This window comes from Corythoichthys intestinalis, chromosome 13, assembly GCF_030265065.1.
Source record: "Corythoichthys intestinalis isolate RoL2023-P3 chromosome 13, ASM3026506v1, whole genome shotgun sequence".
Classification (NCBI taxonomy): domain Eukaryota; kingdom Metazoa; phylum Chordata; class Actinopteri; order Syngnathiformes; family Syngnathidae; genus Corythoichthys; species Corythoichthys intestinalis.
The window spans coordinates 42363245-42377319 of NC_080407.1; the positions used below are offsets into that span (position 1 = coordinate 42363245).

A 14075-nucleotide genomic window follows, 5' to 3' on the forward strand; every position below is an offset into this window, starting at 1 on the left:
TACAGTAATATTTATTTTGGCTAGCTAAAATGGCACTTTCAAAAGAGCATTAGATGCGAATACGAAATAAAATTCCTAAGTGTTTCTTCAAACGACGCAGAATTCCGTTTTCATTTCACAAGAACAATAAACAGATTTAAAAATAAATTAAAATACCTGAGGTTAGCCTCAAAATATATAAAAAATAAATGAGGATTCTTTGTACAACATAAGAACAATTGGCTAACTTACATAGCATAACTCCGCTAGCTTAAATGCGATTAAATGCTAACTTTTTTCCATTGCTCATCACAAATCGTTCACATATTCCCACAAAAAACTGCTCATTATACTTCTAAACTACTTAACGAATGCATAAACAAACGTATTAGCTCTAACCAGAGGGGTCGCGTCCCATTAGGCAAACCAGGCAATTGCCTAGGGCCCCCAGAGGGCCAACAGATTTAGCAAACGCAGCTTTACTGCACTGTCGGAGCGACAAGTGCGACAGTGCCAGTGAAAGCCTTGTGTCTGAGTTCCCTGACGGGGCCCCTTCACTCGCTCTACACCCCCCCCCCCCTCCCTCACGTGACCAAGACTGAGCGGAGAGTTGGCTTTTTCTTAATTGGCGTATATCCAAATTTAAGAGAAGTTATCCTTCTGGAAGCGACAAAACAAGGGGAAAAAAGCAGAAGAGAAGAAAAGGAAGCAAGACAGCGGTGAGTGTACTATGTAACTGTAGTTTTGTGTTCTAATGTAGTAGAACCCGGGCACTTTGAGTGTCCTAAAAAGCGATTTATGAGACCGAAGTGTTATTATACTTTTATTAAATATGCTATTGCTCCAAGTCCAACTATCCCCCTTACTTGCACACGCTTGAATGGCCCCATGTTGCTTGTTCCCTGGGGACCCTTGGTACGCCTCTGGCAATAACAAAAAAAAAAAAAAGATCTTATGTTGGTCTTTACAGGGAGCAGCTGGATTCAGCCATGTTTGACGAGTTATGGCATATTCACTAATATGTATCCACCCAAGTCAATAAAACTAAATATTAAACTAAACACTTTCAAAACAAATCATTACAACGTCACTCTAATTTGAGTCGAAACTGTTTTTCTAATCAAATTACTCGAGTTAATCGATTAATCATTGCAGCACTACTTAAAATCAACAGGTAAATCCACAGGACTGTCAACAACCATGTGGAAAATTAAATTCCTTTAGTCGAACCCGACAAAACAAATATTGCACGGGTATTTTGCACTCAAATGTTTTTAAAAATGAATGATATGAAAAAGTGTTATATTAAAAAAAATCCTGTTTCCAGTTGAGGGTGTTCAAGTGTAATCACGTGAGCAATGCAGGAGAAGCGGTAATGAAACGAATGACTTTTCCAATCGATTTGTACACAACGGCCCGACTGCACATCGTATCGACACCGCAATTCGGTGTCACACGTAACACATTCAGACTGCTATACGAATATGATTGTTTTTTAAATTTTTTGGGGCGCAGTATTTCCTGACTGGTGAGTTCGTACTGCTTGGAATTCCACGCACATGCATGCAGTATCCAAGGAAAAGCAGGCAGAGGGGGGCAAGTAGGGTGCTCTGGCCTTCGCCAGTGAGTCCAGTAGGCTCCTCCAGTTGGCTCGACGCGGACAACTGGGAGGGGCGGGGCTAGAGCGCCTCGATCCCGCAGCCGCGTCGTCTTTTCATCGCTAAAGCGTCCACCATCCGCGACCTCCACCATCCGCAAATAGCGAGTCTCATCTTTTGGTAAGTCCGTTTTGCCTCATCGGCTCCGGGATGAATCCGATGACGCCCGGCGGCCGAGCGGTGCTTTCTGTGCGTCCTATTTGCGAGCCGCTTCACTCACTGGATTTGTGCGTATACGTATATGCTGTGGAATCTTTTCGCATCCGCACGCGAGCGGACATGTTTTTCCGCTCTGACGACATATTTGCAAGGGGGATGTTAGTGGAGGAGCCCCGGTGATGCTGATGCTGATGATGCATCGGTGTGCGTGGTAAAACAACAGGGTCACGTTTGCGTGAAATTGGCGTTTCGGAACGAAGCGCAAGTGTCAATTCAATTGAACGTGACGTTCAAGTGCTTCCGTCAACTTCAGTGTATGATTAACTCATTGACTGCCATTGAGGGTGTTAAAAAAAATAGCTGTTTTTACATTGACCACAACGTAACTTCTGTATATTACCACAAAAAAATTAAAGAGACACTGTAATGTTTTTCCATAAGCAAAAATATCGATTGCCATTGACGGCGATATTTAGACTAGGAGCAAGGGCGTAGATTTGGTCTCAACATTGGTAGGGATGATATAACAGCATAACCTGCATGTACACTTTTTGCTGGGGATGGGACATTTACAGTGGGGCAAATAAGTATTTAGTCAACCACCAATTGTGCAAGTTCTCCTTCTTGAAAAGATTAGAGAGGCCTGTAATTGTCAACATGGGTAAACCTCAACCATGAGAGACAGAATGTGGGGAAAAAAACAAAATCACATTGCTTGATTTTAAAATAATTTATTTCCAAATTAGAGTGGAAAATAAGTATTTGGTCACCTACAAATAAGCAAGATTTCTGGCTGTCAAAGAGGTGTAAGGTCTTCGGGCCCAAGTACACCAGATGCATGATCGTTGCGGTTCCGGTCCGGTTCAGTGTTGACTGTGTGCCACGCAGTACGTCAAAAACAAGCAAATCATACCGGCTGCGCACGGCTGCGGTCCGCCAACTCCATCCCCTCGTGAGCTCTCGCGTGATCGCGCGCGATAATGTGCATTTAAAACAACGACAAACACATGGAGTCTGTACTCATCAGAGAAGCATTTCCTTGCATGTAGATATTGTAATGTTTGCTAAGCGGAAGTTTGGCTGCGAAAACAACACACGAGCTTCAACGCCTTTTTGCTCTTTTTCTTTATTAGCTTGCCGCCACCTAACCAATGCAAAAACAACAACTATATACACTGACGCCATCTAGTACACCAATCGGAGCGTCGCGCTGGTGCACCAGCATACCAATGACAGCCCCGCGTTGGTGCATAAATTAACCCACCGATGACAGCCCCGGCAACACTACAATATTTGAGTTGTGTCTGTCTCGTAATTCCAGATTGACTGCATCATGTTGAGATCAGGGCTCCGTGTGTGGGGGGAAGGGGGGCTATTATGCCCTTGGTTGTGTCGGTGGGTTTATATCTTTGTGCACATTTAAAATTTATGGCACATAACATCTCATAGAGCTGTTATAAACAACTGTTAAATAATCTGTAATATTTATAAAATTGATTGCGAATTCTATACTACACGAACTAAAAAACAGCGTACTTGGAATTGGTATCTCAACACTGCAGATTCCTTGTTTTTTCTATGAAGAGTCAAATGAAATTTAGGAAAGAAAGAGAAACGTCTTGAATAGACCACCAGGTCGAAATTGGGGGTGTTTCTTTCTTCTCTTTCGTACTTTTCCTCCTCGACTCTGTATACAAACCGACATTGTGTGTGCGCCGGGCACAAGAATTTCTGCAGTGGAACCACTTCCAGATACGCTGCTTTTTTTTTTTTTTTCGCTAAAATTTGTCAGCACGCCGTGTGTTTGATATCATTGCCAGAAAAACACACATAATAGGACACCTTGCAGCTTCGCTTTTAATGCTGTCCTTATGATAACGATCTGCTGCATCGTACAGTGCCTTGCAAAAGTATTCGGCCCACTTGAATCTTGCAACCTTTCGCCACATTTCAGGCTTCATACATAAAGATATGAAATTTAATTTTTTTGTCAAGAATCAACAACAAGTGGGACACAATCGTGAAGTGGAACAACATTTATTGGATAATTTAAACTTTTTTAACAAATAAAAAACTGAAAAGTGGGGCGTGCAATATTATTCGGCCCCTTTACTTTCAGTGCAGCAAACTCACTCCAGAAGTTCAGTGAGGATCTCTGAATGATCCAATGTTGTCCTAAATGACCGATGATGATAAATAGAATCCACCTGTGTGTAATCAAGTCTCCGTATAAATGCACCTGCTCTGTGATAGTCTCAGGGTTCTGTTTAAAGTGCGGAGAGCATTATGAAAACCAAGGAACACACCAGGCAGGTCCGAGATACTGTTGTGGAGAAGTTTAAAGCCGGATTTGGATACAAAAAGATTTCCCAAGCTTTAAACATCTCAAGGAGCACTGTGCAAGCCATCATATTGAAATGGAAGGAGCATCAGACCACTGGAAATCTACCAAGACCCGGCCGTCCTTCCAAACTTTCTTCTCAAACAAGGAGAAAACTGATCAGAGATGCAGCCAAGAGGCCCATGATCACTCTGGATGAACTGCAGAGATCTACAGCTGAGGCGGGAGAGTCTGTCCATAGGACAACAATCAGTCGTACACTGCACAAATCTGGCCTTTATGGAAGAGTGGTAAGAAGAAAGCCATTTCTCAAAGATATCCATAAAAAGTCTCGTTTAAAGTTTGCCACAAGCCACCTGGGAGACACACCAAACATGTGGAAGGAGGTGCTCTGGTCAGATGAAACCAAAATTGAACTTTTTGGCCACAATGCAAAACGATATGTTTGGCGTAAAAGCAACACAGCTCATCACCCTGAACACACCATCCCCACTGTCAAACATGGTGGTGGCAGCATCATGGTTTGGGCCTGCTTTTCTTCAGCAGGGACAGGGAAGATGGTTCAAATTGGCGGGAAGATGGATGCAGCCAAATACAGGAACATTCTGGAAGAAAACCTGTTGGCATCTGCACAAGACCTGAGACTGGGACGGAGATTTATCTTCCAACAGGACAATGATCCAAAACATGAAGCCAAATCTACAATGGAATGGTTCAAAAATAAACGTATCCAGGTGTTAGAATGGCCAAGTCAAAGTCCAGACCTGAATCCAATCGAGAATCTGTGGAAAGAGCTGAAGACTGCTGTTCACAAACACTCTCCATCCAACCTCACTGAGCTCGAGCTGTTTTGCAAGGAAGAATGGGCTAGAATGTCAGTCTCTCGATGTGCAAAACTGATAGAAACATACCTCAAGCGACTTGCAGCTGTAATTGGAGCAAAAGGTGGCGCTACAAAGTATTAACGCAAGGGGGCCGAATAATATTGCACGCCCCACTTTTCAGTTTTTTATTTGTTAAAAAAGTTTAAATTATCCAATAAATTTTGTTCCACTTCACGATTGTGGCCCACTTGTTGTTGATTCTATACAAAAAATTTAAATTTTATATCTTTATGTTTGAAGCCTGAAATGTGGCGAAAGGTTGCAAGTTTCAAGGGGGGCGAATACTTTTGCAAGGCACTGTATATTACTTTCTGACTTTCCACTTTCCACCTCCATGATGAAGCGCTCATCAACCATCTTCGCTCGTGTTTAAACCGTGATTAGACACCTGGGATTTTGACCTCAGGCCCAGCTCCGCCCATTTTGTCAGATGCGTGTCCGTCAAAAATAGAAAGTAGCCTATACCATCCGGCGGGCATGCGGCATGCCGGAGGTGGTTCGCAGTCGATCCGGAGCACTGACGCGGCTGGTATACGTTGAACAATAGGATATGATGGGAACGGATTGGCTCCGGGGCTATTTTTTACCAGAATCTGACTGGAACCGCAACAATCATGCATCTGGTGTACTTGGGCCCTTCTAGCGAGGCTCCACTCGTTACCTGTATTAATGGCACCTGTTTTAACTCATTATCGGTATAAAAGACACCCGTCCACAATGTCAGTCAGTCACACTCCAAACTCCACTCTGACCAAGACCAAAGAGCTGTCGAAGGACACCAGAGACAAAATTGTAGACCTGCACCAGGCTGGGAAGACTGAATCTGCAATAGGTAAAACGCTTGGTGTAAAGAAATCAACAGTGGGAGCAATTATTAGAAAATGGAAGACATACAAGACCACTGATAATCTCCGTCGATCTGGGGCTCCATGCAAGATCTCACCCCATGGCGTCAAAATGATAAGAACGGTGAGCAAAATTCCCAGAACCACACGGGGGGACCTAGTGAATGACCTACAGAGAGGTGGGACCACAGTAACAAAGGCTACTATCAGTAACACAATGCTCCGCCACGGACTCGAATTCTGCACTGCCAGACTTGTCCCCCTGCTGAAGAAAGTACACGTCCAGGCCTGTCTGCGGTTCGCTAGAGAGCATTTGGGTGATCCAGAAGAGGACTGGGAGAATGTGTTATGGTCAGATGAAACCAAAATATAATTTTTTTGGTAGAAACAAGGCTTCTTGTGTTTGGAGGAGAAAGAATACTGAATTGCATCCGAAGAACACCATACCCACTGTGAAGCATGGGGGTGGAAACATCATGCTTTGGGGCTGTTTTTCTGCAAAGGGACCAGGACGACTGATCTGTGTAAAGGAAAGAATGAATGGGGCCATGTATCGAGAGACTTTGAGTGAAAATCTCCTTCCATCAGCGAGGGCATTGAAGATGAAACGTGGCTGTGGATGGAGTTGAAAGTCCTTGTTGCCCAACGACAGCCCCAAAACATCACTGCTCTAGAGGAGATCTGCATGGAGGGAAGGGCCAAAATACCAGCAACAGTGTGTGAAAAGCTTGTGAAGAGTTACAGAAACTGTTTGGCCTCCGTTATTGCCAACAAAGGGTACATAACAAAGTATCGAGATGAACTTTTGGTCAATCAAACAATGTGATTTTCTGTTTTTTTCCACATTCTGTCTCTCATGGTTGAGGTTTACTCATGTTGACAATTACAGACCTCTCTAATATTTTCAAGTGGGAGAACTTGCACAATTAGTGGTTGACTAAATACTTATTTGCCCCACTGTATAAGACCAAACAGACTGGGTGAACAGGGATCAGGGCTACATTTCTTAACAATTTGAACATATTTAATTGATAGGCTTAATGATCAATGCAAAATAAATCTGTATTGACTTATACTAACTTTCATGTGTATTGGTTCAGGTGATACACTGTTCGATTTAAACCTTTGTTTTCAAAAACTACAAAAGCAACATTTAGAAAACTTCCCAAAAAATGTCTGGATTTCATTAGCAAATTCAAATTGCAATATTTGAACACAAATTAAATTAACATTTACAAGAAATATAAACTTGTTAATAATCAATTAACTATCTACAAGGGGTTAATCCTTAGTTCACTAAAAATCTTACAGTTTAATTAACCTTAATTAACCTCCATACAGGAGGATATTTCTCTCAAAGCAGCTTCCTCTTTGAGTTCGAGAAATTCACACCGATTAATGTTACGCTAACTCTGATGTCGGTCGGATTTTCAGTAACAAAATTAGTGGTGTGTTCCCCACCTCCACAACATTGACGTATTTTTACATTACTTACAGTGGCTGCTGCTGCTGCTGGCTGAAAAAAAACAACTTCTAATATCCCTCGTCTTCGATGGGGGCAGAGGAGGCGGCATGTTATACCGTATTGGCCTGAATATAAGACGGCCCTGATTATAAGACAACCCCCTCTTTTTCAAGACTCAAGTTTGAAAAAAAGACTTTTTGAACACCAAATTAATTTTTATACAGAAAATAATTGCAGTACATCCGAAACAAATAATTATAACAATATATTTGAGAGAAAAAGCATTTTATTTGGCCTCATTCAAATCTTAATATCTGAACATTCAAGTATGTAAACTAAAGTGCAATCACATTCGTAATTGAATGGCTTCTGGTTTTTGAAATTATTATATAATATAAAATTGTAATCAAACCAATCTATTGTGATAAAACAACAAAATTGCAATAACTGCATTAACCATCAAAGTGAAGTCTAACTGTAACTGTAGTCTTGAAACAAATCTGAATAAGGAAAAACATTGCAATAAAATAATGCAAACTGGTTAAACTTGAGTAGCTGAGATCTGTCATGACAGAACATCGCTTCAATGATATTTTGCACCATCTAGCGTCGTGAATGGATATAATGTCTAGACTGCGAATATAAGACGACTAGGCAAGCGAATCAAGAACCGGTTCCTATCAAGAACCGGATCCGAGTGTTTCAATTCCATGGAATCGTTTGGCAGTTTGTCTAACGATTCTCATATCAATTCCAACCAGCAGGAATTACATCACGTAACTTCTGTGTTCTCCACTGCTGTAGACACTATAAGTCCAGAAAGATCACGTATCTTTCCTGAAAGAGCAGACACCCTTATTTTTCTGCAAAAGAATTGTTAATCGATTAATTTGAGTATTCGATTAGAAACAAATATTCAAAGTAAATTTTATTGCTTCGAGTATTCGTTTAATTATAGTGGCGTTGTAATGGTTTATTTTTAAAGTGTTTGCATTTAGTTTTATTGATTAGGGTGGATACACTGCCCTCTGGTCTGCCTCATTTCACATGGAAAAATCCAACTGCTCCCTGTTAAGACCAACGTAAGCTTGTTAAGACCAAGGTAAGCTAAGTTTTTGTTTTAGCTCATGTTTTTTTTTAAGGCTGTCAAAATTATCGCGTTAACGTGCGGTAATTAATGTTTTTAATTAATCACGTTAAAATATTTGACGCAATTAACGCACACGCCCCGCCCAAACAGATTAAAATGACAGCACAGTCCAATGTTACTTGTTACTTGTGTTTTTTGGAGTTTTGTCGCCCTCTGCTGGCGCTTGGGTGCGACTGATTTTATGGGCCTAAGCACCCATTAGCTTTGTGTAATTATTGACATCAACAATGGCGGGCTACTAGTTTATTTTTTGATAGAAAATTTAACAAATTTTGTTAAAACAAAAACATTAGGAGGGGTTTTAATATAACATTTCTATAACTTGTACTAACATTTATCTTTTAAGAACTACAAGTCTTTCTATCTATGGATCGCTTTAACAGAATGTTATTAATGTTAATGCCATCTTGTTGATTTATCGTTTTAATAAACAAATACAGTACTTATGTACCGTATGTTGAATGTATATATCCATCTTGTGTCTTATCTTTCCATTCCAACAATAATTTACAGAAAAATATGGCATATTTTAGAGATGGTTTGAATTGCGATTAATTATGATTAATTTTTAAGCTGTAATTAACTTGATTAAAAATTGTAATCGTTTGACAGCCCTAGTTTAGCCGTTTTTTGTGGGAATGTGTCTGAACCATTTGTTAAAATTTGTTAAAAACATTAGTATTTTACAGCAATTAAGCTAGCGGACATTTGCTATTTTAGTTAGCCTCATTATTTAATACTGTTTGAGGCTCAGCTCAGGTAGTTTAATTTTTCATGTTCCTTATCCGATTACTAAATTATTCAAACTAACTAGTTCATCGATTAATCGACTACTAAAATAATCGATAGCTGCAGCCCTACTTCTGATTAAAAAAACTTGATGCTAATTAAAATGTTCTTCTTTTTATCCAAATTAAAATCGAGAAGAGAATCGATAAAGAATCGAATCATTAAGCAATATCAATAATGGAATTGGAATCGTAAAAATCGTATCAATTCGCATTCAAACAATAATTTACAGAAAAATATGGCATATTTTATTGATGGTTTGAATTGCGATTAATTATGATTAATTACGATTAATTAATTTTTAAGCTGTAATTAACTCGATTAAAAATTTTAATCGTTTGACAGCCCTAGTTTTTTTATGCATTCATAATTTAGTTTATAGGCATATTTAGCAGTTTTTTGTGGGAATGTGTCTGATCCATTTGTTAAGAGCATTGTAAATTAAAAAAAAAAAAGAAAAAAAAACCATTAGTATTTTATAGCAATTAAGCTAGCGGACTTTTGCTATTTTAGTTAGCCTCATTTTTTTAATACTGTTTGAGGCTCAGCTCAGGTATTTCAATTCTTCATGTTCCTTATCCGATGACTAGATTATTCGAACTAACTAGTTCATCGATTAATCGACTACTAAAATAATCAATAGCTGCAGCCCTACTTCTGATTAAAAAAACTTGATGCCAATTAAAATGTTCTTTGGAGATGTCCCGATCCCGATCACGTCATTTTCAAAGTATCGGAATTGGCAAAAAAATATCGGCCATGCTTTTTTTTTAAATATATATATATATATATATATATATATATATTTTTTTTAATTAAATTGTTTTCTAATTGCATTTAATGTTACAGACATAATATGTTACACTCATCCAGAGTCTTTAGTTTAGGCTTAAGGTAGGGTTATCAAATTTATCCCAATAACGGCGGTAATTAATTTTTAAAAAATGTATCACGTTAATTATTTAACACAATTAATGCATGCGTTGCACGACCCACTCACGCATTGTCGCGCTCAATCTGTAATGGCGCCGTTTGACCCATTTAGAGAGATAAAAGGCAGCGTAAAATGAGTGAACTTTGGCAGCCTTTGGAGCCTTTTTTTAATAGGCCAAAGCCTTACAATCCATTTCCCTACGAGTAGAAATATCATGGGAAGCAATGTGGGGAAGCAAGGTAGCAACTGATCTTTTTCTTAACAACTTATGTTATTTCCCAACGCAGAGAAGATATATCAATTGGTAACACTAGGCAGTCATGGTTCCTCTTCCCATCATGCATTTGGGTTGAATGGCTGCAGTATCATTTACTGAAAGCTCAACAAATACACTAGATGGCAATATTTAGTCACAATATACAAAGTCACAAGTCTTTCTATCCGTGGATCCCTCTCACAGAAAGAATGTTAATAATGTAAATGCCATCTTGAGGATTTATTGTCATAATAAACAAATACAGGACTTATGTACTGTATGTTGAATGTATATATTCGTCCGAGTTTTATTCATTTTTTTCTTGATGCATTGCCAAAATGTATATGATCGGGAAAAATTGTCGGGAATGATTGGAATTGAATCGGGAGCAAAAAAAAGCAATCGGATCGGGAAATATCGGGATCGGCAGATACTCAAACTAAAACGATCGGGATCGGATCGGGAGCAAAAAAACATGATCGGAACAACCCTAATGTTCTTCTTTTTACCCAAATTAGAATCGATAAGAGAATCGATAAAGAATTGAATCAAATAAGCAATATCAATAATGGAATCGGAATCGTAAGAATCGTATCAATTCCCATCCCTAAAGACGACCCCCTCTTTTTCAGTCTTATTTTAATGCAAAAAACCCTGTCTTATATTCGGGCCAATACGGTATTTCAATCGGGCTGTGAATGTGTGTGTATGTGTGTGAGTGGGGGGGGTTTGAAGTCATCAGCCAATCAAATGTGCGTTTGAGGGAAAAAAATGGACTGGCACATTCAGCGAGTGAAAAAGGGTCAATGTAAGTCTGAACATCATGAAAGTACTGTAATTCACTTAATATTGGTCCGGTCAATTCTATCCTTACTGCATATGACAAGACCTATATAACTGAAGTCATTATATAATGCAAATAAGGTTGCTTCAAAGTTGGTGGGGATAATTTCAGCATCCTGAAAAGTTGGTAGTGTTATGTTCCTACCGTCCCAATGCAAACCTACGCCCTTGACCAGGAGGGACTATCACTGTCACCTCGCCTAACACTCACTCGGAGGCGTTTTCCTCCGCTTTGTCTCCGGCCAGTTGTTTCACCATGAAGATTAACAGCAGCCTGAGTGCACCGCAGCTACCCGAGTCCTTGTCCCAAGACGGCCTTCAGTTCAGCGTGGCCACCGAGGAGGACTTTGATGACATCATGGCCATAAGTCAGGACATCTACGGGGGTCTGGACTACCTGCCCACCAGGTACAGCAGCTGGCTGCAGGAAAGCAACCGCACCGTCATCCTGGCCCGCAAGGAGGGAAAAGTGGTACGTGTGTTTAAGTTTACTCAAATACTGTACAAATTGTGCCGCACCAAATTTACGATTGACCCGACAGATTGCTCTCGAGTCGGTCTGCGTGATCGACGAAGGCGAAACCATGCTAGTGGAGGGTCTCCGCGTGGCCCCACAGGAAAGGGGGAAGGGCGTGGCAGGGGTCCTGCTGCGATTTTGCTCTGAGCTGGTCAAGTCCAAACACCCTGAGGTGAAAGTCAGTCGCCTGACCCGTGATGATCCGCTGGGGTCCAAGGACTTCCAGAAGTATCGCGTGATCACCAAGCAGGTACGGCGGGTCCCGATTCGAACCGTCCGGATCGGGTGCGAGCTCGGCTTTCCTCCTTGCAGGGTATCCTACTTGTGCGCTTCCGAGCCGAGGACCTGAAGCGCCGACTTTCTGACATTAGCGGCGGAGAAACATGTCCAAATTCGGCATCATTCCCCATACGTCTGGACCACAATGCCGTCCGTCGGCTCTTTCTGACCAGCGACCTGATGCGGGGGGTGCTCCCCAACTCCACCATCATTCAAGACTGGCAGCCCTTTAAGCCCGTGCCGGGTAACATGGCCATTCTGATGAAGAAAGACATCGACTGGATGGTGGACGACGCCTCCAAGCCCAGTGTGGGAAGCCTGTGTACCTTCCCCTTCAGGGTCCCCATCGGAGAAGACTGGTACGCAGGGAGCGCCGTATCAAATCCTCCTTTGAAAATTACTGACAACCGCTCGTTTCCCGACAGGTACTACCTGAACATCGACATGTTCGGCAAAGATCTTGATCTAGTTCGCCAGCAGTTCCTGAGCCACCTGCAGCGCCACACGGCCACCTTGAAGGGTCACGTCATGTGCCAGATGTTCCTAGACCCGCCCCTTTGGAAGCCCATGGCCGACTTTTGTCGCCAAGCCCTTTGCGTGGAGCTCGTCAAAGAGTACACGGAGCAATGCGTGGTGGAATCTGACGTCATGTAGCCCAAGGACCGAGTCTACTTCGGACACCAAACCTACCAACTCTACTAGAAAAGCACCAACAATCTACGCCCCATTGTTAGACTCGAATACTTAGTGTAAGCAGTATTTCATGTATTTTTTCTTAGCGAGTAGATGACCAAGCAGGTGATTGTTTTTTTTTGTCATATTCTAGAACAACCCTATGAGCACTTTGTTTCCGCAGAGACCTGCTCATACAGATACGCGCAGAACTTTTAAGGCACTTTAAATTCACCATCAAGAGAATTATGACAACTACCGTATTTTCTGGACTATCAATGCAATTTGTATTCCAGAGAGACAGCGAGAACCAAAAGTGGTATTTGGCATGTGGCAAAATGAATTTTGCCATGTGTCAAAATTTTTTGCCAAGTGGCATTTTTTTTTGCCATGTGGCGATTTTTTTTTTGCCATGTGGCAAACATTTCTTGCCATGTGGCTTTTTTTTTTTTGCCATGTGGCAAAAATTTTTTGCCATGTGCCAAAAATTTTTTTGCCATGTGGCATTTTTTTTGCCATGTGGCAAAATGGATTTTGCCATGTGGCATTTTTTTTTGCCATGTGGCAAACATTTTGCCATGTGGCAAACATTTTTTGCCATGTGGCATTTTTTTTTTTGCCATGTGGCAACATTTTTTTGCTATGTAGTATTTTTTTTGTTGCCACGTGGCAAAATTTATTTTTTTTGCCATGTGGCAAAATGGATTTTGCCATGTGGCAAACATTTTTTGTCATGTGACATTTTTTTTTTGCCATGTGGCAACATTTTTTTGCCATGTAGCATTTTTTTGTTGCCATGTGGCAATTTTTTTTTGCCATGTAGCATTTTTTGTTTTTCATGTGGCAATTTTTTTTTTGCCATGTGGCATTTTTTTGCCATGTGGCATTTTTTTTGCCATGTGCCCAAAAATGTTTTGCCATGTGGCATTTTTCTTGCCTTGTGGCAAAATGGATTTTGTCATGTGGCATTTTTTTTCGCCATGTGGCACTTTTTTGTGTTGGCAAAATGTATTTTGGTTTGTGGGGGGTATATGGCATTTTTTGGGGTATATGGCTGTTTTGCAGGCCTAACAAGTCTATGCCATTGACGGCTCTGCACGTCCAAATTTTACTTTCATTTTAAATGGCAGAAAAATGTGTTGCTGTGATTTTTGACACATGGCAAAAAAAAATTTTGCCACATGGCAAAAAAAATGCCACTTGGCAAAAATGTGCCACATGGCAAAATTTTTTTCCCATATGGCGAAAAAAAATTGCCACATGGCAAAAAAAAAAAACGCCACATGGCAAAAACCACTTTTTGT

General features: G+C 40.8%; 1 protein-coding gene across 1 annotated transcript; it reads left to right on the forward strand.

Annotated features, from left to right (window-relative positions):
• The first annotated feature begins 1347 nt into the window (after nt 1–1347).
• On the forward strand, nt 1348–13187 carry nat16 (N-acetyltransferase 16). Its single transcript, XM_057853738.1, has 5 exons — nt 1348–1757; nt 11550–11775; nt 11846–12070; nt 12133–12458; nt 12525–13187. Exons 2-5 carry the CDS (start codon nt 11560–11562, stop codon nt 12751–12753), a joined length of 996 nt encoding a protein of 331 aa, XP_057709721.1. The 5' UTR covers nt 1348–1757; nt 11550–11559; the 3' UTR covers nt 12754–13187.
• The last annotated feature ends 888 nt before the right edge of the window (nt 13188–14075 follow it).